This window comes from Nycticebus coucang, chromosome 16, assembly GCF_027406575.1.
Source record: "Nycticebus coucang isolate mNycCou1 chromosome 16, mNycCou1.pri, whole genome shotgun sequence".
Lineage (NCBI taxonomy): Eukaryota > Metazoa > Chordata > Mammalia > Primates > Lorisidae > Nycticebus > Nycticebus coucang.
This window is the reverse complement of record NC_069795.1, coordinates 25,678,799-25,704,049: the sequence shown is the minus strand read 5'-3', so window position 1 is coordinate 25,704,049 and position 25,251 is coordinate 25,678,799. Positions and strand designations below refer to the sequence as shown.

At 34.7% G+C, this 25,251-nt stretch overlaps 1 protein-coding gene across 3 annotated transcripts in view; it reads right to left on the bottom strand.

The window, feature by feature from the left end:
- The window catches only part of TMPRSS15 (transmembrane serine protease 15), a 131,950-nt gene that overhangs the window by 82,611 nt on the left and 24,088 nt on the right, over nucleotides 1-25,251 (bottom strand). For 2 of the 3 annotated variants that reach the window (XM_053565816.1, XM_053565817.1), the window contains exons 6-9: nucleotides 17,134-17,265; nucleotides 10,587-10,695; nucleotides 4,471-4,577; nucleotides 156-296 (exon numbers count right to left, since the gene is read on the bottom strand). In XM_053565816.1, the coding sequence (XP_053421791.1) occupies nucleotides 156-296; nucleotides 4,471-4,577; nucleotides 10,587-10,695; nucleotides 17,134-17,265 (489 nt within the window). The remainder of the gene's footprint in view (nucleotides 1-155; nucleotides 297-4,470; nucleotides 4,578-10,586; nucleotides 10,696-17,133; nucleotides 17,266-25,251) is intronic. The other variant, XM_053565818.1, reaches the window with a different exon arrangement.

The following is a 25,251-nucleotide window of genomic DNA, read 5'->3' as shown; positions in this document are numbered from 1 at the left end:
ATTTCTTTCTAAGTATTGTCTATAGAGGGATACATAAGAAAGATATTCAGTAAAGGACTTACATACTGAAAACTTGGAGTTCTTTTACTTTTAAAATTCTATGATCATATTATAGCATCTGAAAGTTCAAAGGCTAAAAAATAAATAATACTTACTATTAAGCTCACTACTGTTAAATGTTGTATATGTTGCATTAAAGCCAACATAATAATTTTCATCAGATTCTATAAGAAAGGTGACTGTAACGTGGTTGGAAAAAATCCTAATTGTACCAGGATTAGTTTCCCAAAGAGAAGCTGTAAAGAAAATGAATGATTGTTATATATACATACATATCTCTCTATTCATCTATCCATCCATCTATCCATTGTTGATCTAGCAGTTTGTTTGTTTGTTTATTTATTTATTTATTTTGAGACTCAAAATAAGTCTCAAGGTGTCACCCTGGGTAGATTGCCGTGGCGTCATAGTCCATAGCATCCTTAAACTCTTGGACTTAAGCGATTTTCTTGCCTCAGCCTCCCAAGTAGCTGGGACTATAGGCGCCTGCCATAATGCCCAATTATTTTTTTGTTGTAGTTGCCATTGTTGTTTGGCAGGCCTGGGCTGGATTCAAACCCGCCAGTTCCGATGTATGTGGCTGGCGCCCTAGCCACTAAGCTACAGGCGCTGAGCCTGCTCTGTCAGTTTATTGACTGATCTAGCCATCTATTGGACACCACACAGTTAAATAAAAGCATTAGTCCTATAATCAATTTATTTTAATCTAAATGTCTACTCTTTTAAGAATTAGGAAATTTCAAAGTATTATCCATACTATATTTTGCTGTGTACAACATACCCCTATGTGTAGTGTGCACCCGTGTTTTTGTCCCTAACTTTCAGGAAAACACCCTTGAGAAAGTGGCCAGCTCTGTGCTGGGAGAGACACGTCTAGGGCTTCCTTGCTAAACATGCTGACTACACCACCCTTCTTTTGCTGCCTCCTGTATGAAGGCTGACCCTTCACTCTCTCCCAGGAAGAACCCTCTTTCTCAGCCATGTCAGAGCCCACGGCTAAGATGGCCTCACACAAATGCCTGGTGCAGAGCTTCTAATCTGCTCAGCCAGTGGGCAGCCAGCAGGTCCCTGGGCCTGCATTGGACTCCCAGTCCCCTTTGTGTGGCCACAGCCCACCTCACCAGCCCCATGAGCCCCACCACCGCCCCTTCTCTTGGTTGTGGCACCTGGCAGTGACCACTCCGGCCACTCCAACAGGGTCTCAGATCATCCCAGGTGGGAACTCTGTGAGCCCAGCAGACCTAGGTAGGAGGGCACGGCTGCCCCTGGAGGCCCACTGGGCTCCCCAGCTCTTCAGCCATACTACTCATGTATAATGCAGATCCTTACTTTTTCCTTAAAAATGTGAGCAAAAAGTATGCATTATACATGGCAAAATATGGTATTTATCATTTGAAAAGGCCATGCCTTTAAATTATTAGCTATGTACACTATATACACACACAAAAAGAAAAGATGCTTTCCTTTCCTGAAAAAGGTTCCTCTAAGAAACACACAAGTTAATTAGTTTTACGAACTAAAAATTAGCTTGGCTCTCCCAGGTATTTCCTGTGTCACACAAACAGGGGCTAAACGTAGGTCACAGTAATGGGGGTGGAGGGGAAGAGTATTTCTTTGGCTCTCTATCCATATAACTGTAAGACCTCAAAATAAAATCTAGGGTTAAGAACTGTTTCTATTGCATTTTATATTGATTTTTACATTTTTTGTGTCTTGACTCCAAACTACTTAAGGGATGTCTTTCAAGTTTTGATTGTCAAAAGTTGGCACAGGGATATAAAATATTATATTTTGTGGGATATAAAATATTATCCTATATGATTTATAAAATCTTTGTTGTATAAAATTGTATAGCATATACATTCTTAGAGAGAGTGATATTTCCTCTAATAAATGGGGGGTGGTAATAATTCACTCTCAGAGAACAAAACAGTCTTATTTTTAAATGTGCAAAGCTCATGTTTACATACAGTACTTAAACAGATACACAGAATGTATACAGAATATGGTGCATTTGAAACATTAAAATTTCATGCAGAGCTTTGGACAAAAGATCTAAAAAGGTTTCTTAGCAGAGTTGATAGATGACAAAAAGGGTCAAAAAATGGTTTAGGGTTTTAGTTTGACAATCTGAACTGGGCAGCAGAGTTAAGTCTGTGAAAAATACCACAGTTGGAGATTGGAGAAAAAGCACCACTGTTACAGTTTTTATTAAGTTCTGAAGACAGATAACTTTTAAAATCTGTTAAAAATCCTTTTCTTATTATGTAGAAATGAGCAAACAATGTGACACCTACAATATAATTTCTGTAGAATCTAATGGAAAGAATATAAGGAACAAGCATTTGTTCACATCTTAACGCTTTCCCACAACATGTCATTTGTTCCATGATTTCACACAAACTGTATTCATTATTTAGACTCTTCTCACCAGCATATGTAACTGTGTAATCTACGTAGTTCTCATATTGAACATGTTTATAGTTCATAAGTGTCAGTTACTTAAGGAATGTGAAAATTCTGGAAACTTGGCTGGAAATGTACCTGCATTTCTCGTAATGGCTTTCTATTCCATAGCAATGTCATTCTTTTGGGCAACGGCTTCTTCCTGGATTTGAATGTGGCCAGTGGTGTAATCACACTTATGACGATTATAATATATTGGATTATAACATGTTACCTAATACAACCGCACTAGTCTAGATCTTCCAGGAGTTTATATCCTGAGGTCCATTAGCCTGCCTCTGAGACACACACAAACCTCCAGAAATGGTATAAAATATGTATCTGTAGAGATTTTATAAAACTTTCATCATATTTTTAAAGTTTTTTTTTTACTAAAAAGAGTCCCAGATACAGATTCAGTGAAGCCTAGGTATTTCATGCATCCATGCAGTGGTTAAGCTCAGAGGCTCCAGACTCAGAATTCAATTTAGTCCTGAATTCATGTCTTACTAGACTGTTCTGTGCCTCATTGTCCCTGTTGCATTATAATTTTTTTCATAAAGATTTATGATAAGGGGTAAATAAATAATTTCCATGTGACACACTGTCTGATATTTGCTCAGTGACTGCTAGTTATTCTTTCTCTATCTCATTGGCTAAGTGGTAAACCCTGAAAAAACATATTAATTATGACGAATGCTTTCTTGTGTGTCTCTGTCATTGTACACACACACAAGAGCAGAGGAAACGTGTAACGAATATTTGAGCAATGTATACAGGTCTCAGTATGTGAGCAAAAAGGGTAAAAAGAAATAGGATTTGTGGGGTGGTGCCTGTGACTCAAAGGAGTAGGGCGCCAGCCCCATATGCCAGAGGTGGCAGGTTTAAACCCAGCCCCAGACAAAAACCGCAAAAAAAAAAAAAAAAAAAAAGAAAGAAATAGGGCTTGTGTCAAAAGACAAAACAACTATTTACTAACTTTTAATGGCTGGATTTTTCTTCCTATTGTATAATAGCTGATAGATTAAAATTTTAGATAGTAATGCCTTAAGAAAACTCAGTATCTTCTACTAAAAATTCAATACTTCTATGGCTAGATACTAATTTACATAGACTTGTCAAGTAGTTATTCTTAAATGTGAGTTAACTCCATTTTTTGTCTCCTAACAGCAAAGCTTCTGTTGTTGTGAAAGAGAAAATCAGAAAGCATGGAAAAGATGCAGGAGAGTTTGGAAAGAGGGCAATGGACTGGGCTGACCGACTTTCTACAAAGTTGGATTTGACACATACAGTTCACAAGTATTAATTTTATCCAATTTATATGAGTATAAATGCTGCCATTAGTGTACTCCCTTTATGACATAAATTATTTCTTATATATTTCACTTTATTGAGTGCTCACTATTTATTTGGTATGGGTCTAAGTGCTGATGACAGGTAGAAGAAATCTCCAAGATCATATAGTAGAAAACAATTGGTTTGTTATAAAAAAATAAACAGTGGAATTAATAGATGTGCGAGAAATGCTATGGGGGTACTGAGGAAGGGATCTTTAATTTTTCCAGGAACTATGATTCAATACTTCTTTGAGTAAATCTTTGAGAACTTCTGGAAGTGATGACTGTTTAAAGTAGTGCCTGTTAAACTTTTTCAGGTAATGTACCCCTATCCACAGAAGTGAGTGAATGGATACTTCTGAGTGTACAAAAGTGTCTTAATAAAAGCACATGATTCATTATAAATGATTTATCTTGAAGAAATATTTGCATATGTTACTTAATTCTATATCCCCAACATGATTATTTTTGTTGTAGAATAGATCAACAATTCAGGAAAATCCATTATGTCTATTATAAAGCGTTAGTGTTCATATTTAGTCCTAAACAACATACTAAATGTACCAGTCCAAAAAGTTCTCCATACATTTTCATTTCAGTAGTGGATTGTATATTTGTTTTAACTTACCTCTCAAAATTTTGCTTGATCCTATACCTTCATAAATATTTAATATATCTGTATTGTATGTATTAAAAGAATCGATGCCCAGTTTAACAGAGAGTCCTTGGTTTACACTAAATTAAAAGCAAAATAGATTATGGTCACTCAACGGTTGTTATCATTCTTAATGCATTCTAGAAATTGTATATGTTTTCTTACGGTAAAAACAAGCTATCTATACTTTTAACAATTTTTAAGTGTATTGGGCAGTATTTATTATTTATTATAAACACAGTGTTGTACAGCAGATATTTAGAACTGAAAGTCTAATATCCAATGAACAACAATTCCCCACTATTTACTCCCACCAACTCCTAGCAAACACCATTCTACTTCCGTTTCTATGAGTTTGACTACTTCCTATGTTTCATGGAAGTGATGTCATGCTGCATTTATTGTTCTGTGACTGGCTTATGTCACCTAGTGTAATGACATCAAAGTTCATCCATTTTGCATTATGAATAGAGTTTCCTTCTTTTTTTATGGCTAAATAAAACTCTAGTTTATGTATTTACTATGTTTCCTTTATCCATACACCTGTTGATAGAAATCAGGTTATTTCCACCTCTTGGCTTATGTGAATAATGCCACAAATGAACATGGAAATGCAGCTATTTCTTTGACATTAGTATGACTAGGATTACTAGATTGTATGTTACTTCTACTTTTAAATTTTTGAGGAAACTACATACTGATTTTCATTAGTAAAATGGTTGCACGATTTTACATTATTACCAACAGTGTGCGAGGGGGTCTGCTTTTCCACATTCTTGCCAACACTTGTTATTTTCTATTTTTTTTTTTGTTTGTTTGGTGTGGTTTTGTTGGTAGTGGACCTTCTAATGGATACGAGGTGATAATACAGTGTGGTTTTCATTCATATTTCCCTGAAGAATAGCGGACTTCTTTGGTCATACCTCCAAAGCACAAACAAACAAAGCAAACTTGGACAGATAGGATCATGTCAAGTGAAAACATCAATAAAGTGAAAGGAGAACTCATATAATGGAAGAAAATACCTGCAAACTACCCATCTGACCAACGATTAATAATAAAACCATATACAAGGGTGGAACCTGTGGCTCAAGGAGTAGGGCGCTGGTCCCATATGCCAGAGGTGGCGAGTTCAAACCCAGCCCTGGCCAAAAAAAAAAAAAAAAAAAAAAGACTTTTAAAAAAAATGTATATATACAAAGCTCCTACAACTCGATAGGAAATGATTAAATAATCTGATTAAAAATGGGCAAAGGATACGAATAGAAATTTCTCAAAATAAGGCATACAAACAGACAATAGATATGTTAAAAAATGTTAAACATTGTTACCTCAGAGAAATGCAAATAAAACTACAAAGATACATCATCTCATCCCAGATAAACAACTTTTATCAAAAACTGAGTCAATAACAAATACTAGTGAGGATGTGGAGAAAGAACCCTCATAAACCATTGGTGGGAGGGTCCACTAGTACAACTACTGTGGAGAACACTATGGAGGTTCACACTGCTAGGTATAGGTCCAAAGATGGAAATTCAGTGTATTGATAGATTATCTGCACTCCCATGTTTATTGTAGCACTATTCACAATAGCTGAATGTGTAATCAGCCTTTACAGATCTTGAAGGGATAAAGAAATTGTGGTAAATATACACGATGGCATGCCAACCTTATTTTTTAGGTATGCAATCATCAGTACAACATGGCAAATCAGGCAATTGAAAACATCCTTTACAAAGTTAGTTGATTTTTGAGGGTCTAAAGCTCATTATTGGGAAAGATGTATCTGTGGGAAGACCCAGGTTTGTCATACATTATATTATAATTCTGGTCAGAGGGCTGGATTTCAAAGGCTTGAGTTTAGTCTTCAACAGTGGGATTGATGATAGTGAAATGGCAATTGTGAGATGGGCAGAATTTAAAGACATCGAAGCTGAAATCCAGATGTTTGGAGGTGCCCAAGGTTTGCTTCCAAAGAGGTCAAATTAGAACAGTGGTTGATTATTTTTTAAAAATACTGACAAACAGACTTCAGCTCTGAGTATCTTATTCAGCAGTCCTGGAGTAGATTCTGAGGCATCTATTTTGAAAAGCTGCATTGTGATAAGCACTTCAGTTCGAGGACCGCTGGATTAAAATAGATCCACGCAGGCAATGGTACACTCGTGGCTTCTCTTTTTTGAGTTCAGAAAGCACAGGGGGTTGGCAAAAGTAAGGAGATCAAGGGAAGAGATGAGCAGATCTCTCCAGCTCAGACACAGAGAGGACAGCAAAGTTCTGGTTGCAGCTGTTTATTTCAGTTCGGCCTCTGTTAGGTCAGTTCAGGGACAGATGGATTGAGCCTGCTGGTCAGACCTTCAGGGAATCCAGAATCAAAGCTGAAGAAGGCAGAGGCAAAAGAAATGAAGCAGCTTACAGGGATAATTTCTGTTCTTTTAATTAATGTTTTGGTGTCTCTAGGTGAGAATATAATGATTTCTTCTTGGTCTGATGTTGTTTTCAAGCTGTGAAACTAAGGAATGGAGCAAGAGAAGCTCCCTGGGAGCCGTTCTGTTCAGGGGTCCTTTGCTTTCTCAAAAAAATTAGAAGAGAGAAAAAAAGCACATACTATTTTGTATTTTCATCTGATTCAGAAAAGCTAATGGATTTACAATAAACTGCAGCATTTATAAAAGTAAGATGAATTTGAAAATATAATCAGATGTTTGTATAATATTAGACATTTTGGTTACTTTCTGATTTTTTAAAAGGATGAGCATTTTTGTAAATGTATACATTTTATATTGTACTGTTATCTAATCTTTTTCTATGTTTATATTACATTTTATTGAGCGCTCAGTACGTGGTAAATCACTTTATATTCATTATAATATTTAATAATGACTTTGACCACACTAGTTAGAAATGTTGAACTCTATAGAAGCAGAAATTTGAGGTCAAAGAAGCAAAGTTACATGTCTGCGATCTCACAACTTGAATCAAAAGAAGTTAGATTTGAATCCACATGAATCTAACTTCTTTAGTACCTTCATTCTTAACCATTGGCCTTATGGTAAATGTGGAGTTAATGTAATTCCAAGGCTGCACTAATCCTAACCATTTCTCCACTATTTGTTTGTTCAAGCTTGCAGAACAACCATTCATTATTCCCCTTTTGTTCATTACTGAGAAAAACAAGCTAGTACAATGCATCTCTAATACAGGAATCAGTTTTGAAAAGACAAAAAATAGATTATTTATATTATTGATTCAATCAAATTCCATCATGAAATACAATATTTGTTTTAGTGTAATATTTTAGGTTCTTCAGATTTTTAAATTCATCCCTGCACCAATAGTGAAATTCTTAAAATAGTTTTAAAAATTAATCAATGCAGGGCGGCGCCTGTGGCTCAGTCGGTAGGGAGCCGGCCCCATATACTGAGGGTGGCGGGTTCAAACCCGGCCCCGGCTGAACTGCAAACCAAAAAATAGCTGGGCGCTGTGGCGGGCGCCTGTAGTCCCAGCTACTCGGGAGGCTGAGGCAAGAGAATCGCTTAAGCCCAGGAGTTGGAGGTTGCTGTGAGCTGTGTGATGCCATGGCACTCTATCGAGGATGATAAAGTGAGACTCTGTCTCTACAACAACAACAACAACAACAAAAAAAAATTAATCAATGCAGTGAGTGGAAGTAAAAATATTATAAATTCTTAATTAATCTAGGATGTTCATTACATAAATGATATCATTATAGCAAAAGTTTATCGTTCATTCTACTTGTAAACTCTCTAAATTTGACCTAACTTTATTAAGAAGTGGATTTAATAATTAAATTATTTTTATTTGGTATTAATATCTAAAAGATGACATGAAGAAATCATTGCGTACTCAAGAGTGAGATTTCAGTGAAAGTAATTTAAGATTTTCTAAGGCTTTCTATTCACATTTTAAATGCACAATTATTTTTCATTTTCTTTATGAAAAATGCTAAAACTATAAATACTTCTTTTAAAATTTGATGTGATTCTATGCATATGAATATATCTTTTGCACACATATTATATAAAATATTATATATATATATACATACATATATCTCACATACATATGTGGAGTAAGACACCTCCTCCAACTTGGTTTTCATTTGGCTTGAAGAGCTACCATTTTAAATACATAATTTTATTTTTTGTTCTTGGTACATAAATAGTGTGTTGTTCAGAGTTTGAGACAGAAAACTGTGCCCTTAGTTATGTCACATATTTTCCATGGGGCTGCATTCTAAATAGAAATTACTCGAAAAAACAGGATATTCTTCTTTCCAACAATAATGACAAGTAAATGTATATGAGACAATTATTTCTTCACATCTCCTCTCTGGGATATATCTACATGGGAAAACAACCTCTCTGATTATTTATGGGTACATTTCCTATCATGTCTGGCAAGACCCCAAGGCTCTGCCTTTTACCCTATTACATTGATTCTCAACTTTTCTAGAGAGAAATCATCATAATGATTAAAATGGTTATGGCAGAGGTCAGATTGGGAAACCATAATACCATCAGCTGTTAAGAGAAATAAACTAGAATATAAATGTGCAAAGTGAATTCCATGGAACACTCATTCTGTATGCTCTGTGGGGGAAATATTTAGTCAGAAAGTTTTTCTTGGAAATTTGGGTTGCATGTTAACATATTTAAGTTTTTTCTTTAAGTTTTGATGAGTTTGTTTCCCTTATGCTTATTTGAGAACACAATTTTTTTCCTCCTTGGAATATTAAAAGGGAATGTTAGGTATATTTGTATGTGAAAAATGCTTAGGCTAGCATTGTAGGATAATATTTAGAAATAAATATATCCTACATCAAGCACACAAAGTAAATTCAGTGTGAGTTTAAAATGACTTGCTTTTCTTCCAGAGGCTTAAGACACCTGGACCCCCGTGGGTTACTCCCAGGGTTAGGCTTTTTTGGAGTTGTAAATTCCTTAGGCCTTTTCTCTGAAGCGGTACACCCCATAAAGCCTGAGATCCAAGGGCCTGCCACCCTTCCTCAGAGATTTGAGGGTTGACATGTTAACAACATATTGTCAGAGGTCTATAGGTGCTCTTCCCTGAGGGAAGAACGCAGTCATTACTTCATACTGAGTAAACTGAGTGAATGCTTGAAGATATTCAATTCACCTGTGGCTACTTTCATCTTTGTGACCTGCTTGGAAATTAGTCACTGTTTAGAAGAAGAGTTTTACTACACAAGTGATTGCATTGATATGATAAATACTTCCATTCAAGTTAAATTTCAGATATGTAAAAAAGAAGATAAGATGATGAAACTAATAGATAATAGATTAAGTGTGTACGTGACTGGAAGAGTATAAAACCAAAATTTGGAATAAAGATTTTCGCTACATGCCATTTCATCTCATCTAACTGCGTGTAGTCTGTTTCTTGACTTAATAATTACAGGAGCTAGTTTACACCCCGGCAAAGCTGCTGATCATTCGTGTCTCCGGTCACACAACAAGCATTAAGGTAGATCAGCTATTAGGAGCCTTATTATTTTGTTCATCATCATGATAAAATTGGTCAACTGAATTAAGAGCTTAGAGGTCAAATATAGAGTCACATGTCTAAATGTTCAAGATGTAGGAAAAAGGATGTAAATAGAGGGTTCCCTGTTCTCAATCTGGTGCATCTAAATCACACCAAGGGAGGTTTTCCGGTAGTTACTGGCATAACGAGAAAACAACTCTTCTGCAGGCAGAGGCAGGTCATATGAAATTTCATTTTTGCGAAACAAAGCCATGCTTGTGTGCTATTTGCCTTGGCAGCCCATGATTCATGCCAGTCATTGCGGGGGGGCAAACCTTACATCAGAGACCAATGAGATGGCCTTGATTATTAGACAGTATTTTTCATAGGGCAGAATGCCTTTCTGAAAGGTTAAGAACAAGAAAGAATGTTTGCGACGAGTTTGTCAGATGGGAGGACTTTGCTTTATGGCTAATGAAAACAACAATCATTTAAAACAGACTGCCAAAAGCAATAAGATATTGCATCAGAAAATGATTTTATGACTTAAGGACAGAAAATAGAAGATGACATATTACCTTATGATCCACTGGCAAACAATAGTTGGGTTAGAAGGCTTTGGATAATGAGCAGCCTGGAAAGACCCAGAAGATCCAGTCAACAAAAATTGTCCATCACAATCTGTGGCTGCAAAAAGATCACAATTAATATTACATGAAACAGTCTTGGAATCCAAATTGGCTAACGAACATTGCACAGAACACTCAGGACAGAGTCTGTACAAGGCTATTTTACAAAACTGAAATGGCCAAACGGGAGTTAATTAGACTTCATTTCTAAAATCCATTAGATATTTTCAAATGCCCTTATACATCCTATCATGGAGTTCTTTAGAAAAGGATTCCATTTCTACGCACTCATATTTCATCTACATTTAAAGGGTATTCTTTCATCTTTGTAAGGAAACAAGTATATCTGAATTATCAACTGTCAATTTTGACAAATAATACCTAATCTTTTGTCCTATTTTCCTCATTAAAGTATAGCTAGGTGAATTTCAAATACATATATATACACAATGCTATGTTTTTCTGAAAGTAATTAGAATAAGGCCAGGCAAAAATAGTGCTAGATAATTCCTTTTCCATGAGAACTCCTTTTCCATTACTCCAGTAACTATATGAAAATCTCCCCACCAGAAAAGGCTTAGAAATAAAATCCTTTTCTAGCCAATCTTTTTGCCCATCTTTTAAACTTCATCACTCTTGCTCCTGTTGGATGGGCTTACTGTGGAGTTCAATATTTTCAGTCTATATTCCTGATTATAATTTTTGTTTTCCATGATTATTCATTTTCTTCTTTTAGTTCTTATAATACATTTATTTCATGGAACACTCTTTAGTGTCATCCATTATTAGTTGCCTTTAATTTATATCTGAATCATTTCTGACTACATTAAAATCCATACTTTATGACTTTTTGTTTAAGCTCATGCACTTGCTATGTATAGTATATGCTAATTATTTTCGTTTTCACAATGTTAAGTCTTCTCATATTATTTTGTTTATATTTAATTACTTAGTTCCATTGATACCCTATTCTAGAATTATGACTCCTAGAATGTGCTCTTTTTCTCTGTGTAGATGGTAAATTTTTCAGATGCCAGAAGCATTGATGGGAAGTAGAAAAATTAATAAAATAAATCAAAATTAATTTGCTATTTTGTGAATATGAGTGCTAGAATAAACTAATCCTACACTGAGGTATGAAAAAGCTCACTATAACATTATATAGTAATTATATCAAATTAGACATCTAATATGACATTATAGTAATTATACCAAATTAGACATCTAATAGACATTATAGTAATTATATGCAATCAAATATTTTTTCTAAAAAATAAGTTAATTCAGGGCAGCACCTGTGGCTCAAAGGAGTAGGGCCCCGTATGCCAGAGGTCGTGGGTTCAAACCCAACCCCAGCCAAAAACTGCAAAAAAAAAAAAAAATGTTAATTCAAAAATTAGATAGCACATAGAAATCTTAGATGAACAACATGTTTTTGATTGGGTTGTGCTATTTTTGCATGTTTTTAAAAAGCATAAAAATATAATTTGTTATTTTTAAGATTCAAAATCTTTTGAAGAACAATGCCCTACAAAATAATATTTGTTTATGACATAATCACCTGAGGTGACCAAAGAAAAAGCAAAGCAAAGAAAGAATAAACTACAACAGAAAAGATAATAACCCCCAAAACAAGGATTAAATTCTGAACAATCCAGCAAAGACCCAGGAAAGGAAATGGAGAAAATTGTGGCTTGTTGAGAGAACTGAATTTCATGTATAATAATTTAGTGCAGCAAACAAGAAGAATTAGGTGTAATTTGTCATGATTTGAAGAAAAACAGTAAAATATGTGACTTTTTAATGCAGTAGTAAATAATTTTCTAGTTGTAAAAGTAAAGCTCTTTTTTCACTCTCAACTCTCTGCCCACTACAAACCAGGAGAAACAATTGAGATAGTTAATGTCTTAGGTTCAATGACCACAAAAAAGTGTTTGCTTGTATTTTATGTCATAGATAGAGCCTTTTAATCACAATTAATAAAGAACATGAACTCAAAAATGAGAGGCAGTGCATTAAAGCTCACTGCTATTGTGGATAGTTTATATTTAAATTAAGATCCTTGGAAACGATGTTGTAGATCATTCGACCCTGCCAGCCTTAAAATATAATTGCTAATATTTTTAAAGTTTTGCTATGTGCTTGTTATTGTTCTAAAGTCATTATAAATGTATTTAACACAGACTTCATAACAACCCTGTGAAGTGGGGAAGTGTGGCGTAGAGGGGTTAAATAGCTAGCAGAGGCCTTCTGGCCCTTACGCAACGGTGCAAAGCTAGGTGGTCCTACTCCAGAGCATGTTGTGCTGTATGGCCTACCACCACAATATACACAGACAGCATAATGACATCACCCTCTCTTGGGCTGGAAAGCAAGGTAAAAAGCATAAATGACAGAAGTAGGAAACTTAAAAAGCAAGAATGCCATCTTATCCGGTGTTCTCATGCTTTACAATTGCAATTCAGGACAAACAGGTGGAAGTAAAAAAACAATAAGAATAATAAAATAAAATAAAAGATAAAAAAGAAAGAGAAAAAAGGAATTAAAAAGGGAATAAGACCAGCTAAAGCATTTGTAAGATTTATATCCTAGACTGGTAAAATTTTAGTAATTCTTATCATCATTCACTACACTTTTTTTGAGAAGATATCAACCCTTTGTGGGGCTCAATAGGATTCATAATTTTCTAAGAAACTGAGCTTACGTCTCCAGTGTCAAAGATGGCTCTAAGTGTGACAAACTCTGTGGTACTTCTTTCATATGCACATGACTAAGCTATACTTCCCCAAATCCCCTGCAGTCAGATGAGGTGATGTGACAGAGTGGAATAAAAAACTAGTGTGGGACTGATCGTGTTTATTTCCAAATGTGGTTTCTATCACAGAAAGATCTGTAACATTCTTCCCTTGTCTGTCAGCAGTTGTAGAGAATCCAGTGGAGGACTCTGGGGTAGAGAGGATTGGTCCAAAAGGAGTTGGCATACTGTCTGCCAGCCTACAGTGCAGCTCTTTGCCATCTTTCTTGGACTGTGATATAGGTAATAGATTCCTAAGATTATTTACTATAATATTTAGTGTCCTAAAGAATATGATCATTTTTGCCTGTCCAGTTTTCTGTAAAGTTGCTAAGCTTCAGTGTGAGTGGATAATCTACGGGTCAAATTCTGCTGTACATGGCCTTTGGTAAATTCCTGCATACGAGCATAGGAGCAGAATATTCCTAAAGGCAGTGAAAATAACATTGCAATGGTATTGAACTACTTCTATTAACACAGTTTGGAATGCTGAAATATAATTTTGAGATATAGGCTTGTGCAAAGGGATTTCTCATATATTCTTTCATCTGATTTTAAAATATTTCCAGATAATTTAATTTTTCATGTGACAATGAAGCAGAGTACGGTTTCAGGGGGAGAGAAAGAAAAAAACAGAATAAAACAAAACAAAATGATATAAAACCATAGATGAATAGGATTGCTGGATGTTTAGGACTGTGACGTCTTAGACTGCAGAGTTGTTTCTAGTGCAGAATTAGAAAAAAACATTTTGACTGGGAGATAAATGAGCCTCTTGAGTAATATCGGATATTCTAGAATTGTCAGAGATATTGGCTGTAACTGTTGGGATTCATAAAGGTGTGCACTTAGGAACCGCTGAGAGCTCCCTCTGCTGGCTAATATTTAGTAATTTTGTTTAGTTGAGGGCATTCTCCAGGATATATAAATCAAACATAATCTCCACCCAGGTCTATTTTGCACATATATATGAGGCATGCAAACTATGAGGACATTTGCCAACTTCCAAAAAATCCTGAGGATTGGCCTAAGGGTGAGTCAGCGTCTTTCCTTCTCCGAGGTCAGCTAAAAAGTGAACTTTCTTGCTGATGCAATTCTAATCAGAAGAGAAAAACAATTTACAGAAATCTCGGTTCAGCTATAGTCAGCTGTAAGTTGTATAAACCTAAATAACTAAAGACTAAAAGAGGAAGCTGCATAAGTCAACATTAATGTGAGCCTATTAATAACACAACTAGAATTAGAGCTCACAGCTGGAGCAAAAGGGCAAAAAAAAAAAAGAGTGAGAGCAAAGGTTAATTTCTCACAGAGAAAATTCTCTAAATTAAATTTTAAGATTTTTTTCTGTGAATGCAGATTGATGGAAAAGGACTCTCAGGTGGAAAACGTATCTTTGAAAGTTTGAGTTTCTACTGAAGTCCAGTAGGATTTTGGGTCACTGATTAAAATGGACAAGAAAATTTACATCCTTGAGTTCTCCCTGAATAAAAATAGAGTAATTGCCTGATTCTTCCACTCCCTTATCTTGAAAGTGATTAAAACTACTTACTAAAACTGGTATACTACTAACTGTAAACTACAAATAAAAGAATCAAGAAAATGGAAATCTGCTGAAGATGTATAATGACATGGAAGCTCGGTTGCTACTAAGTTTCAATAAAAACAAAACCCTCCTGTTAGTGAAACATAATAATGCAGTTGATTATGTTTTTAAGGGAATTCAGATAATTAATTCATTTCTAATACTGAGGTTCATCTCATGAGTTTAATAGTGCTTGGAAAACTAACTCATGGCCTTAAGCCCTATTTTAGCACAAATTTCTACACTTCCGTGATACATTTATGGTTATTTTTGATAGATAGTACACAGATAATAATTTATCATGAAAATTATAAATTTCATGAGGGTAGGGACCAAATAATGGGTATGATATATGATCCGATTATTTATCTATTAGTAATTTATTAATAATGCCATTTTCCCTATTTAAAGGAATTGATCCTCATTATATAGGCTTAAAGTTATGTGCCTATCTTGACAGACACTATTATTTTTGAAATAGAAATCGGCATCACCTTTGCCACCTCACGATGGCAGACTTGTATCATTTTCTTCCTGAAAAGGTTATGTGGAATGCCTGAACACTGCAGCAAAACACGCAGGTGGCTTTTTTCTTCTTTGAGTAACTTCGTTATATAAAATAGATTAAAAAATATTCCGTAGCCTGCACTTTCTTCCAATATGTTCTGAGTGCACTTCAAAGTGTGTAGTTAAACTTTAAAGGTTTGAATTTAATCCAAGAACATTTGAAGTGGGATTGCTCAGTGGAAGTGTCTGTAGCACAGTGGCCTTTGGTTGAGCTGGTGCTGGGAAACAGACCCACTGCCTGCCTTTTAAAGCATATAACGAGTGGATAGGTAAATTTTAAATGTTGGTCCTTATTGGAACATTCATCCTTAATTAATATCAAGCAAGATGAGAAAAGTATAATAAATAATTGAAAGGCAAAGGGAAGCAAAGAGGAACTCATCTTTAATACAATTCAGGAACTAATTGCAGGCAGCCAAAACTGATTATTAAACATATCAAAATATGTGCAATTCATTACTTCTGTTTAATTTTTTAAAACTAAACTATAGGTTAAGCTTATCCAAATTCAGTAGTAGTCCTCCCATATCAACTGTGGTTATGTGCCCAGACCCTCAATTAGATGCCTGAAAGCATGAACAATATTGAACCTGTAATAACATTTAATTTACAAATTAGGTGCAGTAAGAAATTAGTAGCAATAACTATTAATAAAATATAACAAATATAACAATAATCAGAGCAATGCTCAATTTAATAGTTATGAATTTTTTAATTCTCAAATTTGCATTTAATATTTTAGCCTCTCAGTTGCCCTCTGTAGTTCTGTGAGGTAATCTTCTTAGTTATGTTATATGCAACAACAAATCACACATTTACATACTACTTTCTAGTAAAATTTTCTAAATGGAACCCAACTACAAAAAGAAGCCAAAGGGTAAATACCTTTGAACCATTTAAAACTATACTTGGTCTATAGTAAGTCCTACTTAAGTGTCGAATAATAAAATGAAGTAAAATAAAATAATGATTAATCCTCCAAACAGATGCCAAAATATACAGATACAACATAGATGTTTTAGTCATGAGGCTCTGAGTTGGTAACTAGTTTCCAGTATTCACAGAACTAAAAGAGGTGAGTAACAGCAATACAATTTAAAAATGGTGCTTGTTCATTGAGTTGGATGGTGTTGAAATGGCACATACAAAAAAGGACTGATATGATGGTGAAAACAATATCATAAATCAATGGGAAGAAGGGAGACTGTGTATGTAAGAAGTCAAATTCATAATAGTTTGGTGTACTTTAATATAAATAAGGGATGAAAAATATTGCCACCCTCCCCTCACATTCATAAAAGACATTGCTAAGCACAGTATCCTTTCCAAAGTCAATGAATGGAATTCTGTTTAACGAACATTTTTAATGTTACATATAAAGTTTAGGAAAATATTAATGCAATTAAAAAATGTTAAAATTATATTAGAAAATGACTACTGGACTAGCTCATTCTTAGCAGTTTTAGGTATCTGAAGGTATTCTTTTGTGTGCACATGTGCTGTGAGGGAGCATGAAAAAGAAGGTCGGGGAGACAGGCAGGGAATGAACTTACCACAGATTCTATTGTCTTCATCAGAACCATCTGGACAATTTAATTCTCCATCACAAAATAAGTCAATGGCTATACACGTTAGAGCATCCGCACAAGGCCTTGAACCAGGAAGGCACTCCATTGAAACATTTCCTTAAAAAGAAATCAAAATTATTTAATTTCCAAAGGGTGAGATATGAAGACTGTTTGGACACTTACTATGTTTTCTTTTGTGTTGTTAAGGTACTTACAAATATAAAATTTAATTCATAATATAAATATTTATTTCATTTGATGAATGGATCATTCATAAAATTCAGAATTTTAAATTTTGAAAATGTTTTTTCATTGATGTTAGATGTGAATATTTATTGGTTGACTTTAACTCCGGTAATTAACATCATAGGTTTGTATATTTAATCCAGAGTATTTATACCTTCTCGTGGTGATATGTTATGTGGGGCAATTCCATGGAAAATTTGTTGCATTAAGTGCAGCATCTAGTAGGCACTTCATTTATTCGTAAACCTATTATTTGAAAGTATAGTGGCCTAAGTCAAGGTTTTCATTTCACAGAGTCAAGATTTTCGTATCACAGAGTAAAATTCATCAACAAAATCCATTTTCAAAGTAAGAAAAGACAAGACATTTGAAACTTCCGGTGTGTTGCAACATTAAGCAGAGGAGAAACTCAGTGGCTGTTCCCATTTCATAACTCTTTGCTACTTGGGTGAGGGATTCTTAGGAGGTAGAATGCACACCTAGCATGGTTCCATGATGTATTCTGATCAGAATATGATCAATTAGCGCCACTTAGTCTGTTTTGTCCTTCACTTTACTTATTTCCGTCTACCTAAGTAGGAACCAACAAGCACATTCTACTTCAACAAATTAAGAAAAATTTAAGTCTAATAATAAAAAGCTTAAAACATGTTCTTGTATGCCCACAAGATTTAAAAAATTCTTTTATCAGATCAATATGAAAATTCAGAATGTTTTTGTCTCCAACTAGTATAAGAATGATACTTTAAAGTAGGGGTCCTCAAACTGCGGCCTGCGGGCCACATGAAGCGGTGTGATTGTATTTGTTCCCGTTTTGTTTTTTTACTTCAAAATAAGATATGTGCAGTGTGCATGGGAATTTGGTCATAGTTTTTTTTTTTTTTTTTTTTAAACTATAGTCCGGCCCTCCAACAGTCTGAGGGACAGTGAATTGGTGCCCCGTTTAAAAAGTTTGAGGACGCCTGGTTTAAAGTATTGAAATTTTTAAATCAATAATATTTTTTTCTTTATTTGTTAATCTTAAAGCAAGCATTGTACTGCCATCTGCTGGGATTTAAAAATATGAAATTCTGAAGTTTCCCTTTATGCTTGGAAACCATGTGTGGGTCAATAAGTCTACTAAGATAATAATTAGAAACATTTATAGACAGGGTTATCAAGTATGTATGCAATTAAAGTAAACTTTTGTAACTGACTGTAATTAAAATAGATAAAAGCCACTTGGAAATAAATTCATGAAACACGTAACATCCAAAATAGGACAGAATCGAGATCAGTTCCATTCTCAAATGACAGAACACCTCCATTTAAGATAATACAAAATAATGGTAAAAATGTTATTTAATATACTCAAGGGCATAATTGTTGACAAAGTGAGAGCTATTGATTAAGAAAGTCCTTAATCATTGAGTCTCTAATCTAAACAAGGCATTATATTTGATACTGCTCTGTAATCATTTGGCAAAATAAAAATTTAAGAAAAGCTTTGTCCTCAAAACTCTGGGTCTTATTTTAACAGTACCTAATAGAATTCTAAACATTCGGCATTTGAAAGACTAGCTTTTGGGATTAACCAAAAAGATTCTAATTGTGGCTATCCTAAAGCTTCTCATTTCCTGATGCTTCACATCTTTCTGTTTGTTGCCTATTGAACTCTAGATCAAACCTTTAAATCACACCGGCAAATGAGCTCCTTGGACCCTTTGATCTTTTTAATAACTATTCATTTGCTCCCTGATAATTAATTGTCTAAGTATTTGTGTCATGGAATTTCGAAGAAAGGAGATAAAAGCATGAGTAAGGCAAAGCCTCTATTCTTATGGAATTTGGAATTTAGTGAGAGAAGGTTCATTATTTTTGAAGAGAAATATAAAATAAGTGAGCACCCAAGATTAGGCAATCAGTTTTCTTCTTAGGCAGGAATTAAAAATGTCTCAAAAAAGAGTTCATGTTAAAACTCAGTTTTGAAGTCTGCCTAGAAATGCATCAGGAGGAGCGCTGGATGCAATGTAGCTGGTGATGGGTCAGAAGCACATCTGCATATGGGAAACAGATGGGTCTAAGTTATCTCCATGGCAGGGTGTTTGTGGAACTCAAAACAGGAAGGGAGTTTGGTGCTAGATTTGGGGGACCTTTTTACCTTTATAAGTGTTAGAATTATTTTTCAATAGGAAACAGTGCTGACAATTTTTACATATATATGTGATATGTCCAGTACATTTTTTCATTTCATTTTTTTTTTTTTGAAAGAGGGTCTCTGTGTTGCCTTCAGTAGAGTGCTGTGGTGTCATAGCTCACAGCAACCTTAAATTCTTGGGCTCAAGTGGTCCTCTTGCTTCAATCTCCCAAGTAGCTGGGACTACAGACCCCCACCACCATGTCCACTATTTTTCTATTTTCAGTAGAGGTGGAGCCTCCCTCACTCTTGCTCAGGCTGGCCTTAAACTCCTGAGCTTAAGCAATCCCCTGGCCTCAGTCTCCCAGAGTGCCAGGACTATAGGTGTGAGCCACCACGCCCAGCCTCCAGTACGTTTTATGTAAAGGCAATTCTGAGACCCTGTAGAGAATCAGTTGGAAAAGGGACATCAATTGGGAAGCTGTTTCGATCGTCCAGGTGAAAGTTGATGAGGGCTAGAACTCACACACTGGTTTAGGAGATGGAACATGGACTTATTATTACTTTACAGGTATGACTGATGAACTTCAACCAGATGCATGCAACTTAGATTGGGGGAGGTGGAAAAGAGGGTGTTAGGGAGTGGCCAGTTGAATTACTAATGGTCATTAGACACAAGTGATTATAAGAGGACCAGATAGTGGGATAAGAAAATGAGTCTAGCTTGAAATATTTGGATTTCAAGGTGGAAATATGAAGTACCCCGATTAGATTGTGCTCTCTCTCTCCAGGCTCTGTTTAATCAACACCCTTCAGTTGACAGAAGTTTCATATATTAAAACTAATACAGAAAAAAATGAATATAATTATTGCACAATTGTAGTGAGATTTAGGATTTTGTCAAATTGTATTTTTACCTAGTCTTCTCTCTTTTTCTCTTATTTTATCACATGTACATACATTTCTGACAAAACCATTGATTAAAACATTAGCTGTTACAAAAATTTGCTAGATGCCAGATTTTTATTGTTTATTTTTTTTTAAATTTATTTTATATTAATATGAGGGTACAAATGACTGTGATCCTAAAATCTTCAAACTAGAATTCAGCTGAGTACTATTTGGTTCAAATTTCTCTCCTTAATTTTTGCCCTAGTATTTCTTTTTCCTAAGAAGTCTATACTGAACTGTATTTTCCAATAGGCAATTTTTGGAAGAGTTAAGAAATTCTAATTAAAGAAATGTGCACAAGGGCAACAGTAATCGGTTTAATTTATTAGAAGCTGATCAAATTGCCTCAATATTAGGTATTATTAAGTTCGGGGGGGGAAGTTTGCACATGTTTGGTATATCTACATGGCATTTTATTTTCAGAATACTAATTTTTGGCATATTATAAAAAGAACTGCTAAATTAGTATTATTTGGAATTTTGCAAATAAATGGTTTTAATTATCCATTTATATTTGTCTTATGAAGGATTCATTATAAAGCCAAATGTGACTACTTCACAGTGATCCAAAGTCAAAACAATTTTCAGTGATTTGGGTCTAGAAATCTCTTTTGTCTACTCAGCGCAGGCTCTCCCTAGGCATTGAAGAAGATAAAGACTAAATTCCATTATTTTTTTTCTTCCAAACCGTACGATACAGGATTCCACCACTCAGGGCTAGACAGGGAGCCCTCCATTCTCTAGGCCCAGGTGAGCTCAGAAGTCAGACCCCCTATTTCCAGGCATAAGCAGACTGCCTTTTTCGCGACCCACCCTCTGGGCTCTGATAAGATGGTTTTTTGGGTGGTTCCACCTTAGGTAGGAGCACACACCCTAGTCCCTTCTCTGGGACAAAGACTGCAAAGGACCTGATAACCTCGCCCTAGTGAAGGAGGAACTATATCCTCTAGACCTAAGACCCCTAGATAAAAGAGTCCATGTGGAGACTCCCGAGGGAGTTCTTCAATTCTTTCCCCCCTCCAGAAGCTCTGGTGCTTTTTTGTAATCCTTTTTAATTTCTAATAAATGTCCTATCTTACCACTGACCTGTGGTCCATGGGTTCATTCTTTAAATCCCCGAGACCAAGGACCTACTGAAGAGTGAAATTCCGGTATCATATATATGATAAATGTCACTTACAAAATAATAAATTAGAAACCATAGTTTGTAAACCTCAGATTTTTTTCTCCCTGTTATTTAAATGGGGTAATAGTATTTGATGTCCAAAGTTGTTGACAAAAATTAAGCTTGAGGTCCTATAACTTGCTTAGTAGTGAAAGTAGAATCTGAATCTGTGAGTGCTACTTTGAGAGTCCTGTGTTATTTCATTACACTCTATCAGAAGATTTCACCTTACAGAAATTTTCATTTACTTTGATAGAACGAATCTAGTTTTTTTTAAAAAAAGCATTTTCAATCCAAATGGCATTACGGCAGAAAGGTACTTTAATAGTCCTAAAAGCTTGTGAGAGGAATGTCTTAAATTAGGGGAGCGAGCTTAGCAATATATAAATGTTTTCTCAAAGAAGAGAAAGAAAAATATTTAAGTCACAATACGTTTGCTACTGGATAAAGTCTCTACACCTCAGTCTTGTGGCAATTAAACTGAGGAGCATAATTCTACCCGAGGGCGTTTTGGCCTAATTTCATGTTCTTCACTAAATAAGCCAATTATTCTTTTTCTCCAATTCCCAAACTCAACCACATAGTGGTATTGTAGTAAGAATGCATTTTGTATGAGATTAAGAAACGGTGAAACTTTTGTTTTTCTGCAATCGTTGTCTACACAGTTAGCAACAAAGGACTAGAACCAGCTGTAGTCTGGAAAGCCTTCAACTGTATGAGCAGTTGCCCAGCCTCTCCAGGTAGATTGTAACAGCCAAGAAATCTGGACAACATGACCTTAGTTCTAATCCCTCTCCTCAAGTGTTTGGAATGGGTTGGTAAAACTTTAAGATAATTGGCAACAAAGGCAGCTGAGTGATAGAACATAATCCTCATAGACTTTGTACCATTATCACAGAAAAATTCTCTTTGGCAGAATTTATAATAGTACTAATGCCAGGTATATGATGCATGCATTTGTTGATTTTTCTCAAACTCTGCCTTCCAGGCATATAAAAATGAGAATAAACTTAACATCCCTGAAAGGCATATTCATAATAAATTACTACTTGGAAACTGCAGTTTTCAACTTTAATTGCCTCGTTCTCCTCTATGAATCCATAGTATCTTGATGTATGAGAGGAATAAATGGGAAAGGCAATTGGACACTCAGGTTGTGTAGTCTATGGATTGAGGGGAAAAATAATGATATTTTGTTACCTATTTACCTTTAACAATTCTTTGAGGATTAATTAAGGTAAGTAAATATAATCTCCAGTAATGGATAATCTTGGGAAATGAAGTTTTTAGTGAAATAAAAGTTGAGTTAAAATGAGCATTACCAAGTATTATCAGTTTGTTTTAAACTTAGTTTTTGAAAAAAAGCTTTTAAAAAATTGTCCAGTTGATTGTTTTTGTTTGTTTTGTCTAATTCAGTGTGAGGAAGGAAGAAGAGATCTATCTGCTGTTGGCTGTGTTCTGCCTTCGTGGTAGGGATAGCGTTGACCACAACGTAGTCATATCTGTATTACTGTGTTTTAAATTCTCACGATCACCCTCTGAGACAGGTATTTTAATGTTTATACATTGGATAATAAATACGAAGTTTAAAGAGGTTAGATAGCCTGTTAAGTACAGACAGAATAATCCCTAAAATTAGGTAATGGGTCAATTCATTCATGTTATAAATCTCAATGACTGAGATTTTCACGTTACTTTTTGATCTTAGACGATCAAAGATCATGTGAAATGTGGAAGATAGGCCTTAGTGTATACTGACCCCACACCCATAGTTTAAGTATATGAAAGGAGATTTCTGCTCAAATTGTAAGGAGAAAAAATGTGGAGGAGTTTCCTGTGTTCACTGTGCCTTCCATCACCATTTCTTTGTCCAGAAGATACTGGACATATGGTTCAGCGGATTCTATATCCCTGTATCTTTGACATGTTTGTCTTCAAGATAGTAAGAAAAAAAAAAAAATTCTTGTAAGTCCAAGGCTTTATTGCGTTATTTAAAACTGATTCTTTTTCACGTAAGTCACTGCACATACTTCTCTTAGGGCATTTTATACAGCTATGAGAACCTTGACGATTGTGAGTTAAGTGAAACATTCGATGAACCAATAAGCAGACAGAAAGAAAGCAGGATAGTAATTTGGATATTTGTTGCTAACTTCAAAGTTCTAGGAACAAATTTCTCAGAATGCATTAAAATTACATTTTCACTTTATTTTTAGACTAAAGGAATTAGCCATTAGCAATCCTGAAAGCATTTTCAAAGTGCATCAGAAGGTGATTTTATATGCAATAAATATTTTTTCTATGTAGAAGAAGGGAATGTGGGCCTAATGACTGTTTTTTTTTCTAATACGCTGTGCTGCGGCAGCCTAAATACAACTAACTGTAGTCAAACATATCCTATTGTGATAGATCTTCATTAGTTTCAGAGTTGTGATGGCTTATTTATAAAGCATTTTGATTAATGATTCATGCATTGCTTTCCTTTTCAAAAACTATACCAGCCATTTCATGCAAGAATTATTCATTATTACTGGGAATATATATATAGTTTCAGAGATGTTCTTTCCTGACATGTACATAATATTTGATGTAAATTTTAATAGTTTAAAAATAGTAGTTATTATCACTGGGAGCTGAATGAAGATTTATATAATATTGTCCTTATTTTGATTTACTTAAAAGATTAGGGACACAACCAGCCTTTTTAATATAAGTTAAGAAGCTATTTCATTTGACTGGCATATAGACAAAAACACAGTGGACAATTACTAGAAATCTAGACAAATTTGCACATTAGAAATACATACTAAGAATTGGCACAAATTAGACACTTAAACAAATGTTGAATGAATGAATACAAGGCTACTTTGGTACTGGCTTAGCCACCAGTATCACGTTAATAGGAGGGAACAAGCATGTCCAACTTACATACAGAAGAAATAATCAAAGGGAAAAAATCTGTAACCTTTGATGATACCTACATCACTTCTGGAAAACATTTTAATTCTATAGGTAACATTATTAGCAATAGCTAATAATCCTGGTTCTAATGGACAGAAGACTAGAGTGAGGTCAGACAATCTGGGTATTGATACTGCATATATTGTTTACCTTCATAAAATCTTAGACTGAACTGCAAATTCCTACATTCCCATTTTCTTCTATATAAAAAAGTTACTATTAATTGCTGTGGCAACACAGAATTTGTTTCTCAAAAGAGACACACATTATTAAAACTAACCTGGAGTTGCCAGAAGACTGCTGCTTGTTAACTTGTCTCTAAAGACAAATTACATGAAGATAATTATTGTATATTTTAAATGAATTATTAGGAATATATTGTATATGGCTTCTGTGTAATATTTAACTGATAATGTTTTAAGTTGCTATAATTTAAATCCATTAATTTAGAAATGTGTCCTTTGTATGTGGATTTAATAAAAAATATTTTATGTTTTCAATGACTTTTAGAATTGTAGAGTAGAAGATTTTAGATTTTAAAGTCATCTTTGATTTTCTAAATAAAGAAGACAATGTTATTTAATGATCAATAAATATTAGGATTGATTAATTTTATAAAGATTATAGACTTAAATTTTCTAGGCTAATCTGATGCTATTTGAAA